Here is a 25951-nt window from a genome sequence, read left to right on the forward strand (position 1 = left end):
TATATTTCATTGTGACCCTCCCTTGAGAAGCCCACACTTGTCCTATCAGATGCATACTCTCCCTCTCTCTCTCAGAGCATCTTTACACTTTTTAATAAATTGCCATATTTGGCTCTCCTTTAAATTAATTTCCTCATTGAAGTCACAAATACAAATTTTGCCTGTGCAGAGATCTCTGAAAAAGAACTCCTCATGCACTTGACAGTGTGGTAGGACCCTCCCTTGAGAAGCCCACACTTGTCCTATCAGATGCATACTCTCCCTCTCTCTCTCAGAGCATCTTTACACTTTTTAATAAATTGCCATATTTGGCTCTCCTTTAAATTAATTTCCTCATTGAAGTCACAAATACAAATTTTGCCTGTGCAGAGATCTCTGAAAAAGAACTCCTCATGCACTTGACAGTGTGGTAGGAGCTGTGTCCCCATGACTACTGACAGCTCCACTATGAGGCTTAAGATCAGAGAAAACAATGGATCCCCTTTTTTCCTTGATTTTTCAAGCAAGGAATTATTCCTATACACTAACTATGAAACACAGTACTGTATCATTTGTAACTAGAAGACAGGATATTGAATGTCTCATAACTTTTATGATTATGCGATTAAGTGAAGGATATTCAAATTACCCGGTTCCACAAAATAATCATTTCACAGTATATATCTGTACAAACCATTATCTTTTACCCACAACATACATACAATTTATACATTGATAATTTTAGTAAAATACATGATAAAAAATGAAGTCAGACTAGATCTTTGGTGGTAAGAAAAATGGATAACTTCTTTACAAAAAATAAAATGAAGATATTTTCCCTGGGGCCAAAGTCAAGTATCAGAAACCTACAATGCATATAAAAAGATGTCAAGGGATCTTCTGTTGTCTAACTTGGCTGTGTCTCAGCTGTTCTGAGAATTGAAGGCTCTATCCACTAGCTTCTGTTCACGCAAGTCCTCTTAAGTACTTTCAGACAAAATGTAAACAACTCTCATAAAGTGTTTCCTAGAATGGCTGAAGTGGGATCATAACTCTCTAGAGATATCAGCTCCCACAAGTGTGCTCCTCCTGGGATGTGTGAAGAGCTTGCCCTCCTAGCCTTGATATTCCAAAAGCCCAGATTCTGTTCCACAGCAGAGTTCCACAGATGGGGAAAGAGAATGCACGGTACAATCCTCTCCTGGATGTGGACATTAGGCCAATGCTTTGAACAAAAGAGTTTCACATATCCCTACCACATCCTTGTATCTCTACTTATCATCTGTTCCTAGGACAACAGTAAGTATTTAAAAGGCATACATTCTTATGCCACCCACTTTAAGGCTTAGGGAACATTATGGAGGAAGGGATTAGTAACACCAAAGAGCCAAAAAAAAGGATCTTACTCTAGATGTGATACAACTATTGCAATTGTTAATTCACAACAACTTTAGTTATCTACTATGGACCCCCCAAAGACCAGCTCTATCAGACGGAAGTCAAGAAAGGGTGGGGGGTCTTTGGCCCATCCTTTACTTCTGAAATACTAGCTATTGATAGAACTTGGTAGAGGAGGTACTACTGTATTTAGTTGTGTGCCCACCATCCCAGGGACAATCCTAAACCCATGGGCACCAAGACAGCCCTGGTTAACCTCAGTAGGTAACAGAAAAAGAAAAAGAAATACAGAATAGATGAGAGAGAGAGAGAGAGAGAGAGAAAGAGAGAGAGAAAGAAAGAGGAGAGGGGGGAAAGAAAGAGGAAAAGGGGGAGGTGACAGGGTGGCAGGGAGGGGAGAGGTGAGACTGATTGGTTTGTAATATACGTGTGAGCAAAACTGTCTAAAAACAAAAATCAGTTTTGAAATCTAAAACCCGCATGATCCGTGGCAAGTTAGATGTGAATGATGGGGCGGAATGTCTAACCATTTTTATGCTTGAAATCAGAATAGAAGATCATGCCTAGACATTTAAACACCTGCACCGCAGACACACTGTTTAACCAGCAGTCTTCTCCCTCTTCTTCATTTCTTCCCAGTGTGCAATGCTACTCTTCTACGGTATTCAGGTTTCCATGGTCAGGATGATCAGATCCTATTAGAAAAGGCCTGCATGTTAGTTACACTTAGAGGAGGACCAGGGGAACAGCCTGTGGTAAAGGTGAAGTGATTTTCAACATGGTGATACTTAAAGACAAGGAAGCAGCATCTCCCGACTTGAATAGAATGATAGATATTTAGCAAAGAGAAATCAAGACGACGAACATTCCCGAGGCAGAGTTGTCTCTAGGGGAAAGGCCCTCTCATCCTGTAACTACAGTGGCACAGCCATCTGTCCCCTTAGCCACCATGGAAGGGAATCCAACCAGATGCACTATGGATTATGGCTTGGGAGGGAGAAGCAGGTACCTATGGGAGGAAGAGAGTCAGATTTTTATTTTCTTTTATTCTCTCTTCAAACATATATAAAGCAAAAACATTGGTGACATTGGGAAAAGGAAACAGTAGTTTATGTGAAGATGAAAGACTGTGATATGGAGAGACAGCAGCTAGAGCTTTACTTCTTTCTGCCTTTGAAAAACACCTTCTTTAGTGTGTTTGATTAATTAATTTTATTTATTTATTTATTATTTATTATCTTTGGTTCTTGATATGGAACCCAGAATCTTGTGCAAGCTAAGCAAGTGCTCTATGACTGAGCTACATCCCCATCATTTAGCATTTTTCATTTTTCTTTTTATTAAAGTGTGTGTGTGTGTGTGTGTGTGTGTGTGTGTGTTTACTTAATCCTACAGCCACAGTGTACATGTGGAGCTCAGAGGACAACCTACAAGAATCCATTCTTTCCTTATTCCATGTGGATCCTGGGAATCAATCTCAGGATATCATGCTTGGCCTTCACCCTCTAGGCCATATCATTGGCCCTGTTCCTTTACTTATTCACCTGCTAAAATATTTCAAAATATCACTAAAATGTGATGCATAGAACATGTGGTTTCCTGTATGTGTCAAATACTTAGGGGCAAATGGAATTGGGCCCCACAATTATCAGATGGACCTCCTGTGGCAGCCATGGTCAGCAAAGCCTATCTGTATCACTTCCATATGAACCACTGCCTGCCCCTCCCAGTTTCAGTCCATCCTCCTGCATACAGCCTCTGCTGTGGACAGAAAGATGCCAACATAAGGAAGAGACCTTGCTCATACTTTATATATCATGGTGATGTCCAACTCACATATGTTCAATTTGTTCATTTTGTCCTAGGTATATCTCTTGGTGAAAATGACTTTGATGGAGAATACTTCAGAGGTGACTGAATTTGTTCTTGTGGGGTTAACAGATACCACTGAGCTGAAAGTGCCTTTATTCATAATCTTCACTCTAGTTTATTTGATCTCACTGGTTGGGAACCTTGGGATGATCATTTTGATTTTGGTTGATTCCCGACTCCACACACCCATGTACTTTTTCCTCTGTAACCTCTCCCTAGTGGACTTTATTTATTCCTCAGCTGTCACTCCCAAAATAATGGAAGGGTTCATCACAGAAGATAAAGTCATATCCTACAATGGGTGTGCTACCCAGATGTTTTTTTTGATAGCATTTGCCACTACTGAAAGCTTTCTCTTGGCCTCGATGGCCTTTGACCGGCATGCAGCAGTGTGTAAACCCCTGCATTACACCACCACCATGACAAGCACCACATGTGTCCTAATTGTCACCTGCTGCTACATCAGCGGATTCTTGCAGTCCTCCATCCATGTTGCCTTCACTTTCCACCTCTCCTTCTGTCATTCCAATGTGATTAATCACTTTTTCTGTGACATTCCCCCACTGCTGGCTTTGTCTTGTTCTGATATTTACATAAATGAGATTATAGTCTTTACTTTGGCTTCATTTGATACTGTTTTTTCTCTCTTGATTATTTCCAACTCTTACCTGCTTATTTTTGTTGCAATCCTGCGGATGCGTTCAGCTGAAGGACGTAAAAAGGCCTTCTCCACATGTGCATCTCACCTCACCACTGTATCCATGTTCTATGGGACAATCATCTTCATGTACCTACAGCCCAGCTCCAGTCACTCCATGGATAGAGACAAAATGGCATCTATGTTCTACACCACAATCATCCCCATGTTGAACCCTCTGGTCTATAGCCTGAGGAACAAAGAGGTCAAGAGTGCATTCCAGAAGGTTGCTGGAAAAGCATTTTCTTCACAGGGCCTATTCCATTAATTGTAAAGCACTTGCACACTATGTGAAACTTTCCTTGGACTTCTGTTGTCTAAGTATATATTCCTTGCAATTATTTCTTTTCTTCTATTGCTCTGAACTCTACTTCTACACACGAAGCCTCATTCTTTGGAAATATAACTAATTTAGAGCAAATTTTGGAGGGCTTACTATAAATAAGATGTAATACAATTTAAAAATCAAGATTATAATCCAGATACTGTCAGCATCCCACCATGCTTCACAGAGTTGGCATGAAATATTTTGATGGTAATCTCATATGTTTCTGAGATCATTTATATTTTCAGTTCATGCAGTTCAAAATAATTGATTCTGGTGCACAGAAAGAAGTCATAGTTAGCTGTGTGTGTTTTTTTAAATGTAGATGGGGGTAAATTTTACAAGGACCCAGCCCTAGGTGAAGAGCTACAGGCAATCAGTCAATGGCTGTTGTGAGGGTGAGAATAAGTTTGCTCCAGGGATGAGTCTCTTATAGGTTATCTAATCACAAGTGGTCAGCCTTAAACACACATGAATACAAGCATCATTAAATGGACTCAGTAGGTTGTAGGTAAATATACATATACATATATATGCATAATTAAAGAAAAGTTTAGGAAATTGGGAGAAAGGAAAGCATTAAAGAGTTAAAGGGGAGGTGGAGGGATGGAAATGATGTAAATACAGTACTTATGTATAAATTTCTCAAAAAATAAAAATGTTGTAAAAATATGTAAGGCACATACACAAAAAATAATCATTTTGAGATACTGGAAGAGAATTCAGAATTCAGGATCTTATACAAAATAGCTTTATTTCATAAAATTTGGTAAAATACAAAAATCCCTATATATACGGTCTTAAGATTAAAACACTTCAATGGTAAGGATCAAAAATTAGGGACAGCCCAGGCGTGGTGGTTCACACTTTATATTCCAGCACTTGGGATGCTGAAGCAGGTGGACTGCTGTGTTTGAGGCCAACCTGGGATGGTCTACATAGCAAGTTCCAGGCCAGCTGGAGCTAAACAGTAAGACCCCGTCTCAAGAAAATCAGGGACAACATGTTATCTAAATATATCTTGACCATGAATTCCAGAGATCAAAGATATATTTCAGACCATACCTCATTCAAAATTATATCCATATCTAATCTCTTCTCAAGTTCTAGATAGCATTTTAGCCATGACAAACTCCTGGGTTGGAGAGCAATATTCCCAACCAAATATGTTTCTGTAAGTTAGATAAAAATGCTAATGAATCCCCACAAAATGGGAGGTTTATGTCTGTATCACTTGTAGGAACTGAAGAAGTCAGAGGATGGAAATGTTCAAGAAGTGTCCCAAATTACTAAGTACAGTTTTGAGTTCTCAGTATGCTGATTTCAGGGTCAACAGTGAGGGAAAATTCCTTCAGGTTGGCTTCAGATGGATGAAATGATAGTGCTGGTCACTCACAAGGGTTGAGTGTAACAAATCAAACCATGGTCAGGATGCAGCTACACGGAGTTTGCTGGCTAGGACTGGAGTGCAGGGAGCTGTGCACTCCTCAGGGCCAGTCTGCTTCTCTGTAAGCCTCTGGTAACTGCCAGGGTCATCTTTCTGCCGGAGTCATTAAATACTTGTTAAAGGAAATAAATTAAAATTAAGTAATTAAATAAATGATTAGAAAACATGAAACTTTATGACCATACAAGTGAGCAGACGAATGAATAGGTGAGGAACAGAGCTGAGATTGAATCAATGAGTCAATACATAATAGATCCCTGACAGCTGATCACAACATTCAAGGACTGCTTACTCTGTATGTTTGAGAAGGGATATCTCTGAAATTACCCACAATATTCTGTCCTCTTTACACCATCAAAGTGTAAATTATCTACTTTTTAAAAACATTTTATTTTTTGTTTTTATTTTATGTGTATGATTATATTGTCTGCTCATATATAAGTCCTCCCATGTAGTGCAATGCCTGTAATGATCAGATGAGGGGGACAGATCTCCTGGAATTGGAGTTACAGATGGCTATTAGCTGCCATGTGGGCACTGGGAATTGAACCAGGGTCCTCTGGTAGAGCAGTCAGTGCAATTAGCAGCAGAGCCATGTCTCCAGCCCTATTATGTACTTTTTTCAAAAAAATTTTTTTCTTTGTTTTTGTTTATTTCATTGGTTATCTTTTTTTTTAGAAGAAGCATTTCATTACAGCTTTAACATACTCATTAACAGTTTCTAGAGCAAAGATATATCTCTTTCAAAAGTGGCTATAAAAATTTTAGGCTTGCTGTTGAATTAATACAGTTATACATATTGAACTCAGTATAAACCCTGTAAGACATAAAATTGAATGAGTTTTTAACCTTTATAAAAATTTCCACTTCATTTTAAAATATACTCTTTCTTAAAGAAAGACTCATTTTTTTGCTCCTAATACTGAGATGTTGGCACATGCATCTCTAATCTGTATGTATCTGATTATTACTAGTCATAATCAGTTGCACTCGGATCCTTGGCACCTGAGTATGTCTATAAAATCATTGGGTAGATTTCAATAAGAGTCCATATGTATAGGTAAAGGCTACATAACAAGCAACAATGCCAGATAGGAGGTACCTTCTTTTGAGTTGTTGGCCAGGGTGGCCCAAGGGACTTCCAGATAGTAACCCAGCATAGAACTGGAAAAATGAACAGCAGACCCCAATTTTATTTAAAGGAATATTGACAACTGTTGCTGCTAGATGAGCAACAGCTGACCTTCCTAAAACAAAGACCTCTGGATAGGCTGACTAGATTCACCATATGGACAAGTAGTGGGGAACGGCTGGGGGTGACGACATCACAGTGGACAGTAGCAGGGGTAACAGAGTATAAGGGCTCTAGTGGGGGGAGGGAGGCTATGGGAGGGCGCCATCTGGGAAGTGGGTGTATAGTTGAATAAGATGTTCTGTGTCATATACACACACACATACACACAAATCAGCAAATTAAAATAAATGAATTATATTTGAGGATGAAGCATAAAATTTACGGCATGTTAATTAGTAAAGGTGATAAACATTACCTATTATGTACTTTTTAATTAACACAAAAAACACAGCTTCTCTCTCAACTTATAGTTCCTTTGTCACTCTGAGGCCTTATGGACATTCATGAAATTATGAAATGGAATGTGATGAGACTGAATCACACCAACAAAGTCACTAAGTATCAAATGCCTGATCCTCTTTGGGGAATCTCTACTGGTGAAAATGCAGCAGAATAATGTGCTCATCCTCCAACCTCCACTGTCTGATGGGAGGAGGTCTTGAGAAGGAGTGTGAACTGGTATCCAAGGTGTTCATGTGAGCCCAACAACATCCTGGATATTGACAATGGGAAATTTATTCCTCAGAGATTCATCACATATTGGGTGGTCAGTCTCTGCAAAACCAGATTAGTAGTACCAAACTACACCCTCTGAGGAATTCTCACTAGAAAGACAAATAGCTAGAAAAGACATAATACCTGTCTTATAATCATAGAAAGTCATTTCATTAGTTCTTCAATATAACAAATTCTCCTCCAACTATTCTAATGTCCCTTCCAAAATGTGAATAATAGTACTGTCTACTTCATAGAGCTGGACTGACATTTAATAAGATGGAATCATTTAAGACATTTAGAACAATGCTTATATACTGTAAAAAATCAACTAAACTGTTTTTATTGAAATTTTAGAAATGGTAATAGAGAAGGGGTCCATCTCATCTCTTGGCCCTTCTCCCAACACAAAACTCCTGCATCCTTTTTTCTCTACTTCTTCATGTTATTGACTTTAAAGAATGCTACAGAGAGGTCCACACCTATCCACCTAAAGACCTTCCTGAAGGTCAAGGACAAGTTCTCTATCTGGTTTTATCAGCTCAACTGGCTCAGACTTGCTTAACAAGAGCTCTCAGCTGCAGAATCATCTCATTCTTCTTTGGGAATCTCCAGGGTGTGCTAATGATGAAAGCCTGCTATGTTCATCTTACCAGCAGTACTAAATAGAAACAAAGTGTTCAGAAGAATCTTGCTCAACTATTCTAAATGTAAGAATTATGTACAATGTATTTTAAACACACATCTGGGATCTAAATATACCCAAGAATATCTGTGGTCCAGAAAGTACAGGAATCCACAATGGTCAGAATTGAGCCTGGATGCACAGAGCTCTGTGAAAGTACTTTGTTGAGCTTTTAAATCAACATTCCAAAAAACAAGGAAGAAACATGTTCAGGGAAACTAGGTGTTGGCTTATATATTCCCTTCTATGACTACGGTATAAATTAAATCTGAGTCAAGATTTGGTTAATAACCTGTCCCTGTAATTACAGTAATGGAGAGAAAATGAGTCAATCCTTGGCAAAAAAAAGAAATAATAAATAAATATTAAATAAATAAATAAATAAATAATAAATAATCAATCAGGACCAGTCACAGGTCCAAGACACTAAACCAGAATCATTGGCCCTAAAGGTTCTCACAGCACTTGGGTCAGCCTAAGGAAGAACCTCATGGTCCCATGGGTCCTGAGAAGACCTGGAAACCTGACCATGAGGAAAAGTTCATGACTTCACTGCATGTTTCTAAAGTCAGTATAACTCTTGTTATCTTCAATAGAGATGTTTCTAAGTCAAAAAAGAAAAAAAAAAATCAGGACAGAAACATTTCTGAAAAATTCTGAATCATCCATGAAAAGCCAGAATGCTCTGACTCCATTTTGGCTAGCTTCTTTAGACAAGCCCAGACAAGCTCAGGCATATTGTACATGTAAAAGTCTTATAAGGTATGAACAAAAACTTCTGACTCTAAAAGATATTAGCACATTCCAATGCCCTGAAGACAGCCCCTACCAATCAAGACTTCCCCCGTACACAGGATATGGGGACATCCAATTATTTTAAAAAGATGCTTGGCGTGCGTGTGTTTCTGTGGAGTGCCCCAATAAAAGCTCCTGCCTGCTATTGTTCAGGGCCAGACTCCATCTTTGGCTTGTGAAGTCTGTGCCTGGCTAGCTGCCATTTGGTTGTTGTCTTTTTTTACTTTAAATTCTTGAATAAACTTTTTTGTATAACCTTTTTGGGTATCTGTGGGAATTATTCTTGATTCTCAAGCCCTAACATTATGGGGTCTTGTCCAGTATTCGAGAATAGAGACCCCAGACCCATGGAAGCGCCACCAGAGCCCGCCTTGGTAAGTTCTGCCTGCCTTCGTCTCTCTCTCTCTCTCTCTCTCTCACTCTTGCTTTTCAGTAGTCCGGACATCCTGGGGCTCAATGGAGATCAGGCAGATATGTTGTTGATCCCAAAGCTGGAGGAGGATGGGGGATGCCCTGACTCCTCTTCTGTTGAGGGGTCGTGCTCCAGTCTGATGTGGAATCCAGGCAGGACCAAGCCAAAGTCTTGGCCCAGTCCCAGGTGGAATCTGGGCGGGCCAGACATAAGATTCTGGTCAAGTCTGATGTGGAATCCAGGCTGGCCAAATCTTTTTGGGAAAGGAACAGGGGCAGCCTTCCCAGCTGACTCTGTGCACTACAAGATTTTCATTTCTCCCTCTAGGGAACCGCCATCTCATACTGTCCTTGCCCTCTGCTCAGAGCTCCACCTTGTCTATTGACTTTCCATCCTACTTCTTTTTATTCTCATTCCTCTCCTTATATTCTTTTTTCTTGAAGCTTACCCCACGATGGGCCAGAGAGTCTCATCACCTTCAGCTCCCCTTGATCTAGTTCTTAGTCATTTTCAGGACTACAAAAGAGTGGCTTCGAACATGTCTTGACTCCTTGTCAAGCCAACCCACCTCCAGACCCTCTTCACCATAGAATGGCCCTCCTTTCAAGTTGAATGGCCCCCTGAAGGGTCCTTTAATCTGTCCCTTATCTACAGGGTTCAAGGAGTTATTTTCGGGGAACTGGGGCACCCTGACCAGATCCCATACATCCTAGGTTGGCGATATCTGGTTGCTGCCCCCCTGGCTGGCTGCATCCCTTACTGCCACCCCCACAATCGGGGCCTAAGGGGCCTTCCATTTGGCTTCCCCTGAAGAAAGTCCAGACCAAAAACCCATCAGATCCCAAGGTTCTTCCCTTGGCGCCAAAGGAAGATTTACTCCCGCCACTTTACGGGCCCCAGTAAGTGCCCAAGATAGACCTAGGGAGCCGAGGTCATGACATTCTTCCTCTTCTTTCAGTCCTTCCCAGTCTCCATCCCCAGCTCCCATGGCTGAACCAGCACCTAATGTGGCCAAGCCCAGTCCAATGCACACTTGCTCTCGGGGAGAGGGGAGAATTGTGTGAGCTCTTCCCCTGAGGGAGATTGGGCCCTCAAGGGAGGATGGAATTTCCCAAGTTGTCTCCTTTCCCTTTTCTACAGACTCCCTCCTTCATGGAGAAGCCTCAGGCCCTGATTTCACTCCTGGGTACCATTCTTTTTACCCACCAACCCACTTGGGATGATTGCCAACAGTTATTGAATATCCTGTTCACCACCGAGGAATGGAACTGCATCCTTTGGGAATGCAGACACGCAGTCCCTGGAAATGATGGGCGACTGACAGAGAATGAGGATTTGATTGTGGCTGCTTTCCTCTCAAGTGCCCAACAGAGGGGTGGGACTATAACACCCCCGAAGGTAGGGAATGCCTAAAGGTCTATCACCAGATTCTTACGGGGGGTCCTCTGGGCAGCTGCTAAGCGCCCCAGCAATTTGTCTAAGGTCGGTCAGGTGATGCAAGGAAGGGATGAGTCTCCTGGAGCGTACCTGGAATGCCTGTTAGAGGCTTTCAGAACTTATACTCCCATAAATCCGGAGGCCCCAGAGAATCAGATGGCCATCAATATGGCTTTCATAAATCAGGCAGCTCCAGACATAAAATGAAAACTTCAAAAACTGGAAGGTTTTGAGGGAAAAAACATTTCTGAGCTGATGGTGGTGGCGAACAACGTATTTAACAACAGAGAAACCCCTGAAGAAAGAGAAAGAAAAGGGATATTGTTGCCTGAAAGCGCAACGAATCCCAAATGGGGGGCCTGACCTTCTATGAAAAAGGGAACCCGAGCCCTGCGACCCCCACAGGAAGGTTGGCCCCGCCTAAAAAGAGACCAGTGCACATATTGAAAGCAGCTGGGCCAGTGGACTGGGGAATGTCCTCAAAGGACAGGATCCCAGCCTCCTTCCAAGCCCAAGATCCTCGAGTTGGAGAACCTAGAAAATTGAAGGGGCCCAGGCTTGGCGAACCTCCACTACGAGCCCTGGGTGACCCTACAAGTGGAGGGATGAGCTGTCCTGCTTCCTAGTTAACACTAGAGCACAATATTCAGTTTTAAAAGATCCTATGGGAAAATTCACCAGTAAATGCACCTGGGTGCAAGGGGCCATGGGAATCGCTCAGCACCCTTGGACTACCAAAAAGAAAGTAAACTTAGGTAAGAAGGCAGTTTCACACTCCTTTATGGTGGTCCCAGGTGTCCCATATCCCTTATTAGGTAGAGATTTGCTAAATAAAATGAAGGCTCGATTCCATTTCTCTGGGAGAGGACCTCCTGATGTGACTGTACTGGACATAGCCTATATCCTATGCTTACTATTAGAAGAAGAATGGAGAGTGCACACCCCACCCCCTCAAAAGAGACCAACCACCATTCTCAAGGACCTCCAGGCAACAATCCCAGGAGTTTGGGTGGAAACTAATTCCCCAGGGAGGGCCATCTAACAGCCACCAATAATAGTGACTTTAAAAACTAATGCTCAGCCTGTAAGAGTAAAACAGTACCCAATGACTCTCAAGGCCAGGGCAGGAATTACCAAACATATAAACCACCTTAGGGAGTGCTGTATTCTGGTTCCATGCCAATCTTCATGGAACACCCCTCTGCTATTTATCAAGAAACTGGGGACTAAGGGTTTCCACTCAGTGCAGGATTTGAGATCAGTTAACAAGAGGGTAGAGGCTATCCACCCTACAGTCCCCAACTCATATACCCTGCTGAGCTCTCTCTCTCCAGAGAGAAGGGTCTATGCTGTTTTAGATTTCAAGGACTCCTTCTTTAGCCTGATCTTGGCAGGGGAAAGTCAACCCATCTTTGCCTTTGAGTGGCAAGACCAGAACCAAGAGTTTAATGGACAACTCACTTGGATGTGACTGCCACGAGGGTTCAAAAAATCCCCTACTATCTTTGATGAGGCTCTACACTAGGACTTGCAGGAGTATCAGGTCTTGCACTCAGAGGTAAGCCTCCTACAGTATGTTTATGACCAGTTGATTGCCACTGAGGATGAGGGCACTTGTCTTCAGGCCACCAGAGATTTGCTCCTGACCTTGGACCAATTGGGGTATAAGGTCTCTGCCAAGAAGGCTCAGCCCTGTGTCACGGATTTAATGTACTTGGGGTACATATTAAGGGATGGGCAGAGGTGGCTGTCACCAGCCAGAAAGAAAGCCATTACGGGAATTCCAAGCCTGAGATCCTGCAGGCACTTGCGAGAGTTCTTGGGATCAGCAGACCTCTGCTGGCTCTAGATACCCGGATTTGCCAAGCTGGCAAAACCCCTATGTGAAGCCACTTGAGGGAACGAGTCATCCTTCCTACAGACTGAGACTCAGGAGGGGGCCTTTCAAGAAATTAAAAACCTTTATTGCAGGCTCTAGCCTTGGCTCTGCCAGATATCCATAAGCCCTATCAGCTCTTTGTTGAAGAATGCGTGGGAATAGCAAAGAGAGTCCTGACCCAAATGCTCTGGCCTTGGAAGAGACCTGTGGCTTACTTGTCGAAAAATCTTGATCCTGTGGCCTTGGGATGGCTGGGCTGCCTCAGAATTATTGCAACCATGGCCCTATTGTTTAAGGATGCAGATAAGCTCATGCTGGGACAGCCCCCTACAGTCACCACCCCTCACTCGATTGAGGCGGGTCCTTAAAAATCCCCCAACTGATGGATGATGAATGCTCAGTTGATGCATTATCAGGCCCTGCTCCTTAATCCCCCTCACATCCAGTTCCTCTCCAGCACTGCTCTCAATCCTGCCACTATGCTGCCAGACCCGGATCTTGAGGTCCTGCACGACTGCCTGGAGGACAGCTACTCTGCAGCTTACATGGTATTTGGGAAGATCTGACGGATGTTCCTTGGCCCCACCTGGACTTAATTCTGTTCATGGATGGAGGTAGCTTCATTAAGGAAGGAACCAGGAACATGTAGGGGTAGCAGTTGTCAGTCCATGGAGGACAGTGTGGGCCTCCTCCCTATGAGTTGGGACTTCTGCCCAGAGGGCTGAAATAATTGCCCTCATGCCTTAAAGCTAAGTAAAGACCAGACTGTTAACATTTTCACTGATAGCCATTACACTTTAACTATGGCTCATGTCCACGGGGCTATATACAAGGAGAGGGGGCTCCTGACAGCAGAAGGAAAGACTATCAAAAATAAACAAGAGATCTTAAAACTCCTGGAGGCCATATGGTTACCAAAGAGACTGGCCATCATCCATTGTCTGGGGCACCAAAAAGGGGATTCACTGGAGGCACAGGGAAACAGGAGAGTAGACCTAGCAGCCAGAGAAACAGCCTAACAGGCTTGAACCTACTGGTTATTCTCCCTGCACTCCTCTTGTCAGAAGAGCCCTCCTACTCAGCTCAGGATGATCAGGATTTAACTTCCCTGGAAAATACCAAGATAAAGCATGGATGGAGATACACCTCTGATGGGAGGCTCATTCTGCCACATAAGCTGGCAGAGGGCTTAATATATAAACTCCACAAAGGGACTCACCTAGGAAAGAGAAAGTTACAAGAACTCCTGACTCCATACCACATCTTTGATCTAACCAAAATGATTGAGAGCTGCCTTTCCAGATATCGCTCCTGCCAGGTTATGCCCCGAGTCATGCCCCCAGCCAGAAGGGAGAGGGGCACTGTGCTTGGAGTCCATTGGGAGGTGGACTTCACTGAGGTAAAACCTGGCAGGTATGCCTATAAATATTTCCTAGTCTTTGTAGATTCATTTTCAGGATGGGTCTAAGTGTTTCGCACAAAGGGGGAAACCACCTCAATGGTGGTTAAAAAGATCATCGATGAACTAATAACAAGGTATGGACTCCCTTCTGTGATAGGGTCAGACAATGGACCAGCCTTCATCTCTAAGGTAACTCAAGAGTTAATTAAAACACTGGGGACTAACTGGAAGTTACATTGCACATACCACTCCCAGAGCTCAGGGAAAGTAGAGAGAATGAATCGGACCCTTAAAGAGACCTTGACCAAATTAACCCTAGAAACTGGTGATGACTGGACAGGCCTCCTACCTTTTGCCCTATACAGGGTCAGAAATACCCTATATAATCAAGGCCTAACACCTTATGAAATCATGTATAGCCGACCACTCCCTTTGCTTCCCAAGCTACCTTCAGATGTGCTAATTGACTTGTCTGAATCCCAATTTCTTAAGTCCCTATAGGCCTTACAGATTGCACAAGAAAATGTTTTCCCCTTGCTAAGGCACATCTACAAACTGCCACCAGCTCAACCGCATGGATTCAAGCCAGGAGACCTTGTTTGGGTGAGACAGCACCACAAGGAGCCCCTCGGACCTCGATGGAAGGGGCCACACATCATGATCCTCACCACCCCACTGTGGTTAAGGTGTCCAGTGTCCGGACCTGGATATATCACTTACATCTAAAGCCTGCATCAGAAGTTTGGTCAGACCAAGTTGACAAGAGATGGAAGGTAAAAGACAATCCTCTCAAGCTAAAAATCTCTGCCACACCATAATCCTTGTTGCTTTTTTATTTTTATTTTTTTTATAGAGTCTGCCCTAGCTAACTCCCCGCAGGGACTCCAAAACCTCACCTGTGTAGTTAGTAGCACATCCACTGGAAAGATAGTGAACATCTCCTCCCACCTGGGACCCCCAGGCACCTGGTTCCCCAAGATTATATTCGATCTCTGTGACCTGCTTGAAGGAGCTTGGGAATTGTACACCCCATCAGGCACTGTAAATTATGCTTGCCAGACTCCCCTCAGATGAAAGAGGATGAAGGAGCACCACTTCTGTTTGCCTGGGCAACAATGGTGACCAAAGAAGTACCTGTGGGGGGCCAGGGGACTATTTCTGTGCTTCATGAAGCTGTGTGTCTACTGGATGTATTAATTGGGCTGCCCCCCCCATCATCCAGGTAACTGTGGTCCTGGGCCTAATCCTTTGGCAAAACCCCAGATCAAGGCAATTTGAGGGACACTGTTCCTCTTCTAGATGCAACCCTGTCTCCTTGAGCCTGAACCCAAAAGGAAAGTAACTTAAAAACCTACAAATATGGATTGATGGGTGAACTTGAGGCCACAGGTTATACACCACAGGGACTGATCCAAGAATACTTTTTTCAGTCCATCTTCAGGTGGGTCCACTCGTAGGGACCCAGATGGGGCTGGCTCAGACAGTGTTACAATCTATAAGATGACCAACACCAGACTTAACTATTTTTAAATCTGTCAAGAGGCCAGCTCCTAGTCAAATTGTCTGGATAAAACTGCTACTTTGCCCACACCTAGATCCACACCCCCAGAGATTCAATGGGTCCAAGAGCCCTTGCAGCCATCCCCTGGGCTTATGAACCTCCTAAATGCCACCTTTGTTGCTTTAAATAATACTTCCCCTAACCTTACTATCCATTGATGGTTTTGCATGGACCTGAGGCCTCCCTTTTATGATGGGTTAGCTCTCCCAGGAAATTACATTGTTACTTCTGACCCCACTGCCTGTAGAATCCCCCCGCCTACAGGGAGAAGGGAGCTTACCCTTACCAAAGTGTATGGAAAAGGGCTATGCGTGACTCCCTCACATAAAATTGTCCCCCCTTCTTACCAACATCTATATAACTCTGTTCAAGAGATATGGGCTACTACACCTAACCCATATATGGTGTCCCCCAACTCCACTTGGTGGGCCTGTACCTCTGGCTTAACTACATGCCTCCACTCATCCATTTTAAACAAGACCAGGGATTTTTGTGCTCTAGTGCAGCTGGTTTCCCATCTATATTATAGAACAGACATAGAAATGGAAACCAGAGTCTCAGAAGAGTCTAGACTTTGTAGGGCCATAGGAACCACTGCAGTTGTCTTGTCTACTCAGGGTAGGTGTAACCACTGCAACTGGTCTGGGGGCTTCAGCTCTAGTCCTCCAGGATAAAAATTATCACCTTCTTAGACAGGCCATAGGCTTAGACACATAATCATTAGAAACATCTATCCACCACCTCAAAGACTATCCTTTTTAGCTGAGGTAAACTTACCAAATAAGAGAGGGCTGGATTTAGTTTTTCTAGAAAAAGGAGGACTCTGTGTTGCCCTAGGGGAACAGTGCTGTTTCTATGTTAATCACTTGGGAGTTATAAAACAGTCTTTGGCTGAGGTCCGTAAAAGACTTAAGAAAAGAGAAAAAGAATGACTAAATTAACAAAATTGGTACGAATACCTATTTGACTGGTCCCCATGGTTAACAACTTTGATCTCAGTACTAGTTGGACCTCTCCTCTAACTCCTATTAGCAGTCACCTGTGGCCCCTGTATTCTTAATGCCTTGCTCAAATTCATCCCCAAATGGATACAGACAGTCCAACTGATGGTACTCAGTTTGCAGTATACTCATTTAAATCAAGACCCTGAGCCTTATGACAATATAGAAATGGTTCCACCGCCCTAAATGCACCATCTATCTGCTTCTTTCCACTTCTGTAATTTGCTTGGCTTAAATATTTAATCCTTTCCATAACTCTAGGGGGGAATGAAGAGCCAGAATCCTCTGACTCCATTTTGGCTAGCTTCTTTAGACAAGCCCAGACAAGCTCAGGCATATTTTACATGTAAAAGTCTTATAAGGTATGAACAAAGACTTCTGACTCTAAAAGATGTTAGTCAACACATTACAATGCCCTGAAGAGAGCCCCTATCAATTAAGACTTTCCCCGTATACAGGATATGGGGACATCCAATTATTTTAAAAAGATGCTTGGAGCTCACGGGTTTCTGTGGAGTGCCCCAATAAAAGCTCCTGCCTGCTATTGTTCGGGGCCAGACTCCATCTTTGGCTCATGAAGTCTGTGCCTGGCTAGCCGCCATTTGGTTGTTGTCTTTTTTAATTTAAATTCTTGAATAAACTTTTTGTGTAATCTTTTTGGGTATCTGTGGGAATTATTCTCAAGTCTCAAACCCTAACAACCAATATAATTTCTATAAATGTCAGGAAAATTTCCCATTATAACTGAAAAATCAGTTAACAGAATGTTTATCCAATAAATACAAAATAATATATATCAACATGAGATGGTCTTCAAGTAAATAGGAGTACCTTCAATATGGAAGAATTTTCTCAAAGAAAGACAACCAAAAATGCAATAAATAAAATGAATCACACACAAAAGGACAAATAAAGTATGAAAAGAAAAAATAAATCACAGTACAGTACACTTTAAACATGCTTACTTGTGTAGTCACTATGGAAATCAGTGAGGAGAATTCTCAGACACAAAAATTGGTATATACCCAAAGGATCTGATACCCTAACACAAAGATACTTGCTCAAAAACTTTCAGCTCTTCTCTAGTTAGTGTTTCTCCCAATTTCAATGTTTTATAGAAATGTGGGAAGTAAATACAATTATCTGAACACCATTCTTTTGACCACACATTATATCTAGTTGATGTGTAATAATACTTAAACATGTTGAACTTTGGCTATAGGCTACACATCATTTTCAGCTCCATGCATATGTCTCATTTCATCAGGGTTCTCCTAAGAGAGCTATACATCATTTTTATTGTTCATAATTTTTACCCTCAAATTCATAGATATAAATATCTTGGGGAAGGGCACATAGTAACAGGTGGCACTAATTGGATTTGAAATTAGGCAACCTGCCCACACATCTCAAAGGTCCAACTATACTTCACTCTGATGCCTCTATTTTCTCTGGTACATTTCTTCACCAGGTAAAGAACTACAAAAAGGAGAAGTCTGCAGTCACAGCAGACAGCCAAGGTTTTATGGAAGCACAAAAAGCATTCCACACAGCAACAAAGAGACAGATTCCCCACAGGGGAGAATGTCCAGAACTAGACCAGGGTACACCCCCTGGAGAATCTGGATTTTTATATTTTATAGGGTAGGAGGTGGGACAGGACTGGGTTCGCCTTTTTCTCATTTAATTGGACAGGGTAGGATTATGTCGTTAGTTGGCTCACTCATATGATAGCAGGAACCTGATTGGGTAGAGCAAGGGCAGGAAGTTTGAAACTCTGCCAGAGGGAGCCTACCAAAAGAGCTAACTTTGGATAAGAACCTGGAAGTAGGCCATCTAGAATGGAATTTTAAGTAATTTGAACATAGCTGAATCTAGTCTGGGGCCTCCTTCACTATCTGCCTAATTTAGAACTAAGTATCTTATATTCTCCTTCAATTCCATTGATAAGGGATATATTTCCACTTTGGAACTTAACATCAGAAAAAAAAAACCAAAGTGATCCAATCCTTTAATTTTATAAGGAAAAAATAAATGGTCACTATTCTGTAATTGCAACCTTATTACAAAGTAGGAAGGCTAATAGATATAAATGCCATACTGAATCACTTAAATAACTAGGAGATAGATCTTGAGTGTTCTCATAACTAACTAAATAAATGTTTACGATGAGGGATATGCAAATTATTTTAATTTACATGAAAGTTTCTATACAATATACATGAAGAATATCATTACATTGTACTCCATACACATACAATTTTGCATGTTGAAAAAATGTTTAAATAAAAGAGGGAAAAATGAACCTAAACCAGGTACATATTAGTAACATGAATGAACATCTGTTTAGAAAAAATAATATAGGAGAATAAAATGTCCTAGGGCCATCCCATGGCTCTTGAGAAATATCTTAATATTAAAAAGTTTATATATAGTTATGCAATTGCCCTAAGTAGAGATTTTAATGAGGATTTTTAAATGTTGCTGCCTGACCTGGCTGTGGTACACCTGATGTGACTGATGGCTGGAGTTTCTGCCTTCTAAGTTTCTATTCCCCAATGTCCTCACAAGTGCTATCAGACAAAAATGGAAACACTACGCCTGCTCTATCTATCAAGGTCAGGTGAAAGGGCCAGCGGGGATCACCAGCCTCTAGAGACAGCCACTCCAGTGCACTGCTTCCCCTGAGACATGTGCAACCTCGCCATCTCTGCCTTGATATTGGCAAGAGCACAGGCAGCATTCCTTTCACAACAGAGATCCACAGGCGGTGAGGAGAACAGCAAGATGCTTTCCTGGATGTGGATGGTGAGTCCATGCTCTGGACATGAACCATCTCACACTCCTCCATTTACCCCTTTGTCTGTTACTAGGATGACAGTAAGTACTAAAACATGTAACTATAGCCAGCAATACTTGTAAACTGCAATAGAATGTGCAACCATTTTTATTTTGTAAGGTCAACAAGGAGTGAAATTAAGGCCTAGGAAGCTTCAACAGCTAAGCCACAGATGCACAATTACCAACCATCCTCTCATTCCAGTCTCGCTGCTCTCCTCAGTACTATGCTGCTCCAGAGCATCCAGATTTCCACACTAAGGACCATCGGATGCTGTGGTGATGGTTCTACCCTATAGGGAGAACCATGTTCTTAATTTTCTTTTAAAAATATTTTTATTTATTCTTTGAGAATTCACCACAAAGTATTTTAGTCACATTAGGACCCCCTCCCTCATATTCACCCCACTCTGTTGTACTTTCCCAACTCCATGGCCTCTGTTATTACTTTCTTTTGCTAAAGTCCTATCTAGTCTAATCTATGTTCCCCAAATGCTCTCAGGAATGAGTCTATCCCTTGGTGTCTCATCAATCTGCCAGGTGTCACACCTCTAAAGAAAAGCGACTCTCCCATCTCAATTGCCAACAGTTCCTCAGTTAGCATTGAGACTTCTTACCCACCTCCCCTATCCATGCTGGGTTCTGTCTGGTTTGGGCTTGCACAAATCTTGTGCATGCTGTCACAAACACTTGGGTTTCAAATGTGCAACTGCCCTGTGGTGTCCAGACAAAATGGTTTCCTTGTATTTATCTACCATCAATGACACTTTCAATCTTTCCAGCCTCTTTTACACAATGATCCCTGAGTCTTAGGGGGAAAGGCTAGGATATAGGTTTCCCACTTAGGGCTGAACAGTTTGCAGTCCTTTTCTCTGCACATGGAACAGCAGTGGGTCTCTGTGTAAATAATCTGTTGCAAAAAGAAGTTTCTTTGGTGAGAGTTGTGAGATGTGGCAATCTTTCTTATCATTAGAATTCTCTATAGAATTAGAAGTACACAGATTAAAACTACTTTTTAAAATTCAGAGACTTGTATGACTTTCAACATTCATTTGACTATGTCAAATATTAAATCACTCTCCTTCAGAACATCAATAGTTAGACACTAATGCTGTGAACTGAATACTGAAGAATTCAGGAAAAGTTGAGGTAGGGCATGGAAAGAAATGTCTGATTACTTGATTTTACTATGTTTTATAATTTGCAAGAGTTCACATATTCTTGGTCATGTAAGTGGAGGTAAAGTCTATAGGGAAAGAAAGGGTAGTTTTCACCTTGGCTACTTTTAAAATGGGGCTGCATCATCGCTCACCTTGAATATAAGGGATTACTAATATAGAGAAATGAGTATGCCCAAGACAGTCAAAAGTGTTTTTCAAGTTGAGAGTTCCTCTTATACTATAGCAGTTGCTGCGCAGTCAGCTGTTACCTGCTCCACCATGGAAGTAAGTACAGGTAAGTACACTGTGAAATACAGCTTGGTTGAGGGCACAGAATCTGTAGGGAGAGCAAGAGCAAATTTTTGATTTGCCCTAGTCTCCCCAAACACAAATAATGTACATGCTTGTGAAATGGCAGGAAATAGAAAATATCAGTGAAACAGAAAATATCGGTGAAAAATGAGGATCATGACATGAGAAGAAAGCACCTAAAACTTTGTTCCTACATTTAAAACACTCACATGAAACATAAAACCATAAAAATCCCAGCATAGACATAAGGCAGTGGGTGAGAAGCTCTAACTCCACCTAAGGAACTTGTGGCAGAAGATGTCTGTTGGGAGGGACAGAGACAGTGTCTTTCAAGTATGGGACTCTTGGGAGGTTAACCAGTCTTCAGTGGATAGATCCACACTGAAGGACATTTGGGGACATAAATTAGACTCTATAGGCTTTATTATATCTATGTTGATGTAAACATAGATAATAGAGTACATTAAATTGGGCCAGGGTCAATAAGGGGAAGTGGGGACAGGGGAGAGAATCTAAATACCATTAAATTATATTGTATGAAAAGCACAAAATTCAATAAAAAAGAAAGAAATACTCTCTCATTAGCTTTATACATGCTGAAATATAGCCAGATATGAATTAAAACTTAACTCATACATTGTTCAGTTATCCAACTGGTCCAAGATTTTAAAAATTACAAATTTAATTTATAAATTAGAATGAAAACTTTAAGCAACCCTAGAACAGTACCCCCAAAACATTGCATAGCTAGAGCTAATATGTGGAACATGGTACAACAATCAGAGATGGGAAGTGTATTGAATGGGCTTTGTCATTGACATGTAGCAAACTGGTTCCTTTTCTGTACTTTCTGCTAAGTTTTGATGCAAAGTTTAGGCAAGTGAGTCTGTATAATATTGCATACAGTATAAAATACAACCCTGGGGCTAGAGGGATTGTTTAGTGGTTAAGTTCACTGGTTTCTCCTGTAGAATACTCGAGTTCAATTCCCAGCACCTACACGGCAGCTAACAACCATTTGTAACTGGAGTTCCAGGGAATCTGAAATCCTCCTCTGACCTTCGCAGCTCTGGCAGGACATGGGTGCACTTAAACACATGCAGACAAATAATAATAAATAAAATATTTTTTAAAATCAGGCCTTGGGGCTACAGCCCTGTATGTGTTGCTGAAATGAATGAAATAATATGCCAGGAAAACTGAAATGAACACAGGGACCACCAGTGGAAGCAAAGTGGCTCCAGTGCCCATTTTTGTACCTTTCCTGGATAAACGATCTCATGCAGCCTGCTCCTGATCAGCATTCGGGGCAGGTTTTTACACTGGACAGGAGGAGCATGACCAGGAGAACTTGGTCATACTTCAATTTTCATGGAGGTGTTCAACTAGCATAATTTTTCATTTCCTCATCTCATCCTAGGTGCCTGAACGAGTTTGATGGAGAATACTTCAGAGGTGACAGAATTTCTTCTTGTGGGGTTAACAGATACCATTGAGCTGCAAGTGCCTCTGTTTATAATCTTCTCTCTCATTTACCTCATCACACTGGTTGGGAACCTTGGGATGATCATGTTGATTCTTCTGGACCCCAGACTCCACACTCCCATGTACTTTTTCCTCAGTAACCTCTCCCTAGCAGACTTTGTCTATGCCTCAGCTGTCACTCCCAAGGTAATGGAAGGGTTTCTCACAGGAGATAAAACCATATCCTACAATGAGTGTGCTGCTCAGATGTTCTTCTTTATAGCCTTTGCAACTACGGAAAGCTTCCTCCTGGCATCAATGGCCTTGGACAGGCATGCAGCAGTGTGTAAACCCCTGCATTACACCACTGCCATGACAGCTGCAGTATGTGTCTTGCTCGTTGTTGGCTCCTATATCAGTGGACTCTTACAATCCTCTGTCCTTGTTGCCTTCACTTTCCACCTCTCCTTCTGTCATTCCAATGTGATTAATCACTTTTTCTGTGATGTTCCCACACTGCTGGCTCTTTCCTGTTCTGATATCTTTACAAGTGAAATTGTGCTATTCGTGTTGGCATCTTTCAATGTTTCTTTGACTATGCTGGTTATCTTGAACTCTTATCTCTTTATTTTCATCGCTATTCTGAGGATGCGTTCTGCTGAGGGCCGGAAGAAGGCTTTCTCCACCTGTGCATCACACCTCACCACCATCTCCATCTTCTATGGGACGATCATCTTCATGTACCTGCAGCCCAGCTCCAGGCACTCCATGGACACTGACAAACTGGCATCTGTGTTCTATACCATGGTCATCCCCATGCTAAACCCTCTGGTCTACAGTCTAAGGAACAAGGAGGTTAAGAGTGAAGTCAAGAAGGTTATTGATAAAGCAAAACTTTCACTGCACTTAGCAAATTAATCGTAAAATGTTTGTAAACCAGGTGAACAAGATTTATTGTTACAAATAATCTGTTTATAACTATCTCTTGAGTTAAATTTCTGTGAACAAGTAAACAGATTTCACATATGAAATCTCCTATATTTATGTTTTAGGGTTATAAATAGGGTAGAGCTCTTTGGGATAATTTATCACAGAAAAAAAGACATTTTAAAAATTAAAAATCAAGATTTCGATCCTAGATACTACAGAATTTCACATTGTACTATGCTGCAGGTACAAAGTGCTGTGTGATCATTTTGCCTGAATTAAAACATTGACTTCTTGAGCCTGGGGTGGTGGGATAAGCCTTTAATTATAGCACTTGGAAGGCAGAGACAGGTGGATCTCTATAAAACGGAGGGTAGCCTGGGTTGGTACACACAGTGCTTCCAGGCAAGCTCTGGCTACATAGTGAGACCTTGTCTCAAAAAAAAAAAAAAAAAAAAAAAAAAGGCCACCCAGTGGTTCTCAGGAAAAACCTGGTTAAAAAGGGAGGCCTGTTCTAAAAAAAAAAAAAAAAAAAAAAAGAGTCCCTCCTTGAGGGAGGAAGGAGTTTCTAAGACTCTGGAAGTAACAAAACTTCCAAAGCTCAGAGACAAAGACTCCAGGATATCAATGAAATTTATCAGGTTCAGGAAGCTCAGAAAGTGACAAAATTCTCAAAGGCCAGGGCCCACAGTTGGAGAAACAGTAAACAACTTCTGGACAGAAGACTGCCAAATTAAGCTCCATACAAGTTGCTCAGGGAGTTCCAGCTTGTTTTTCTCAAATAGTCACTGTTGCTTGGAAGCAGTTTTCCAGGGATATAGCTATCAGAGAGTCCCTTATATTCCAGCAAACATTGACCAATAAACACCTTGGTTCAGCAAGGTAGACCAGGATGGTCTGCCTTTGAGGTTCTGTTTGGGTTGAATAAGTATTTGTTCACAGCTCAGGAAAAGGCATCCAAGTGCTTTGATAGTAAACCTCAAATGTATATGATTTTAGAATCATATTCTAAATTCTTAGATTTCAAAAGCATCCCATGATTCTCATACAGAGCATAAAGCCATAGTGCTCCTATAACTGACTTTGGGCATTGTTTTCTGCCCTATTATTTAGGGGAAAGACAGCTGTAATAACAGAAGCAATGATTTGATAGCAGCCACAGCACTACCATTCAGTAAAACATTCTTGTTTACATCATTTATGTCCCTAATAAAGTTCAGAAATGGAAATAGGAAGGTGTTTTGCACTAGCATTTGCATCTTGGTTGGTTTTTTTTATCCTCCAGTACCCCACAAATTTTTTTTTATTTTGTCATGTTTATTTACTTTTTTTATGAGTGCAGCGTTTGCAGGTTTGTAAGAGCACATGTCATGGAATGCCCATGTTGGCCAGAAGAGGGTGTTGGATCCCATAGTACTGGAGTTATGGACTGTTGTTAGCCACCATGTGGGCGCTGGGACCCGAATCCAGGTCCTCTTCAAGAGCAGCCAGGGCCCTTAAGTGCTGAGCCATCTCTCCAGCCCAGCACCCTACCATTCTTTCCTTGGATAATCCTGTGCGTCCATGAGACTGTGCCTTGTTCACACACATCTGGTGTTTACATTTGCTGTTTTCCTATACCAGGGCAAGCATTGCACCTTTCCATTATATTTTGGACCAGTCACTTTGGGGTTCTCAGGAGGAAGTCAGCTTCAAGCTACCTGTTATCATCTTCTTAATTTGCAGTTTTTCTTGTTTATTTTTTCCCCGGGGGGAGGAGATTGATGGTTTAGAAGAAGTTTATATTTATTAAATATGTTCTTTAGCAGTTTCATACATGTTTATAATGCATTTTGTTACTCTCATCCCGTTCTTTTTATCCCCCTCACAACACTGTTGACTCCCCCACTCTTCCCTACAAGTCCCTTTCTCTCTCTTAATGTTTTTAGTTTTGTTTTATGAACCTCTTGGGTTCAGCCAGGGATGTCTGTGGGACCATGAATTTGAAACTGCCAATTGGATCCTGCTTGACTCTCCCTGGTCCAAGAGTGTATAGGTTGCAGTTCAGTAGGAACTCCTACTCGAACCATGACAATGTGGAGGTTCCTCAAACCTCCTGAAATAGGGAGTCCATCCTGACATTGGGCTTTTCATTTGGAAACCTGTGGTATCTCTTAAGGCCACTGAATCCTTGTTATGGGCTAACTGCATTTTAGCTCTTTTTACGTTTTATATGTATATAGTGAAAGAAGCTTCTATAAGTTTCCACATGACTCATTTTTTAATTCAATGTGTATTTTATTGAATTTTTGTGCATTTTATACAACATGTCTTAATCATATTTAGAAATCCTCCCCTATCTGTACCCCCTATAGCCTGCCCACAAGATTTCATGCATTTTGTCATATATATTAAGGCCTATTGAGTCAAGGTTGTATGCCTAGATGTCTCTTCATGTGAGTTCATCCACTGGAACCAGTTCTGCCTATCTAGCATCATTCCCTTAGATTCTTTCCTTAAGAGTTAGCTGTC

The 25951-nt window shown here is 41.7% G+C and overlaps 2 protein-coding genes across 2 annotated transcripts; both read left to right on the top strand.

Moving 5' to 3' along the window:
• The first annotated feature begins 3260 nt into the window (after nucleotides 1-3260).
• On the top strand, nucleotides 3261-4214 carry LOC103742701 (olfactory receptor 5B12-like). The gene has a single exon (XM_008843773.1). The coding sequence runs from the start codon at nucleotides 3261-3263 to the stop codon at nucleotides 4212-4214; it is 954 nt and encodes a 317-aa protein (XP_008841995.1).
• Nucleotides 4215-22486: 18272 nt separating this feature from the next.
• LOC103742702 (olfactory receptor 5B12-like) lies at nucleotides 22487-23431 on the top strand. Its single transcript, XM_008843774.1, has one exon. It carries the CDS (start codon nucleotides 22487-22489, stop codon nucleotides 23429-23431), a length of 945 nt encoding a protein of 314 aa, XP_008841996.1.
• Nucleotides 23432-25951: the final 2520 nt, after the last annotated feature.

Source organism: Nannospalax galili, unplaced genomic scaffold (genome assembly GCF_000622305.1).
Source record: "Nannospalax galili isolate Female #2095 unplaced genomic scaffold, S.galili_v1.0 scaffold2482, whole genome shotgun sequence".
Taxonomy (NCBI): domain Eukaryota; kingdom Metazoa; phylum Chordata; class Mammalia; order Rodentia; family Spalacidae; genus Nannospalax; species Nannospalax galili.

What these genes read in the sequence shown, in the direction of transcription:
- LOC103742701 (XM_008843773.1), top strand. Translation starts at nt 3,261, where the DNA reads ATGACTTTGATGGAGAATACTTCAGAGGTGACTGAATTTGTTCTTGTG.
- LOC103742702 (XM_008843774.1), top strand. Translation starts at nt 22,487, where the DNA reads ATGGAGAATACTTCAGAGGTGACAGAATTTCTTCTTGTGGGGTTAACA.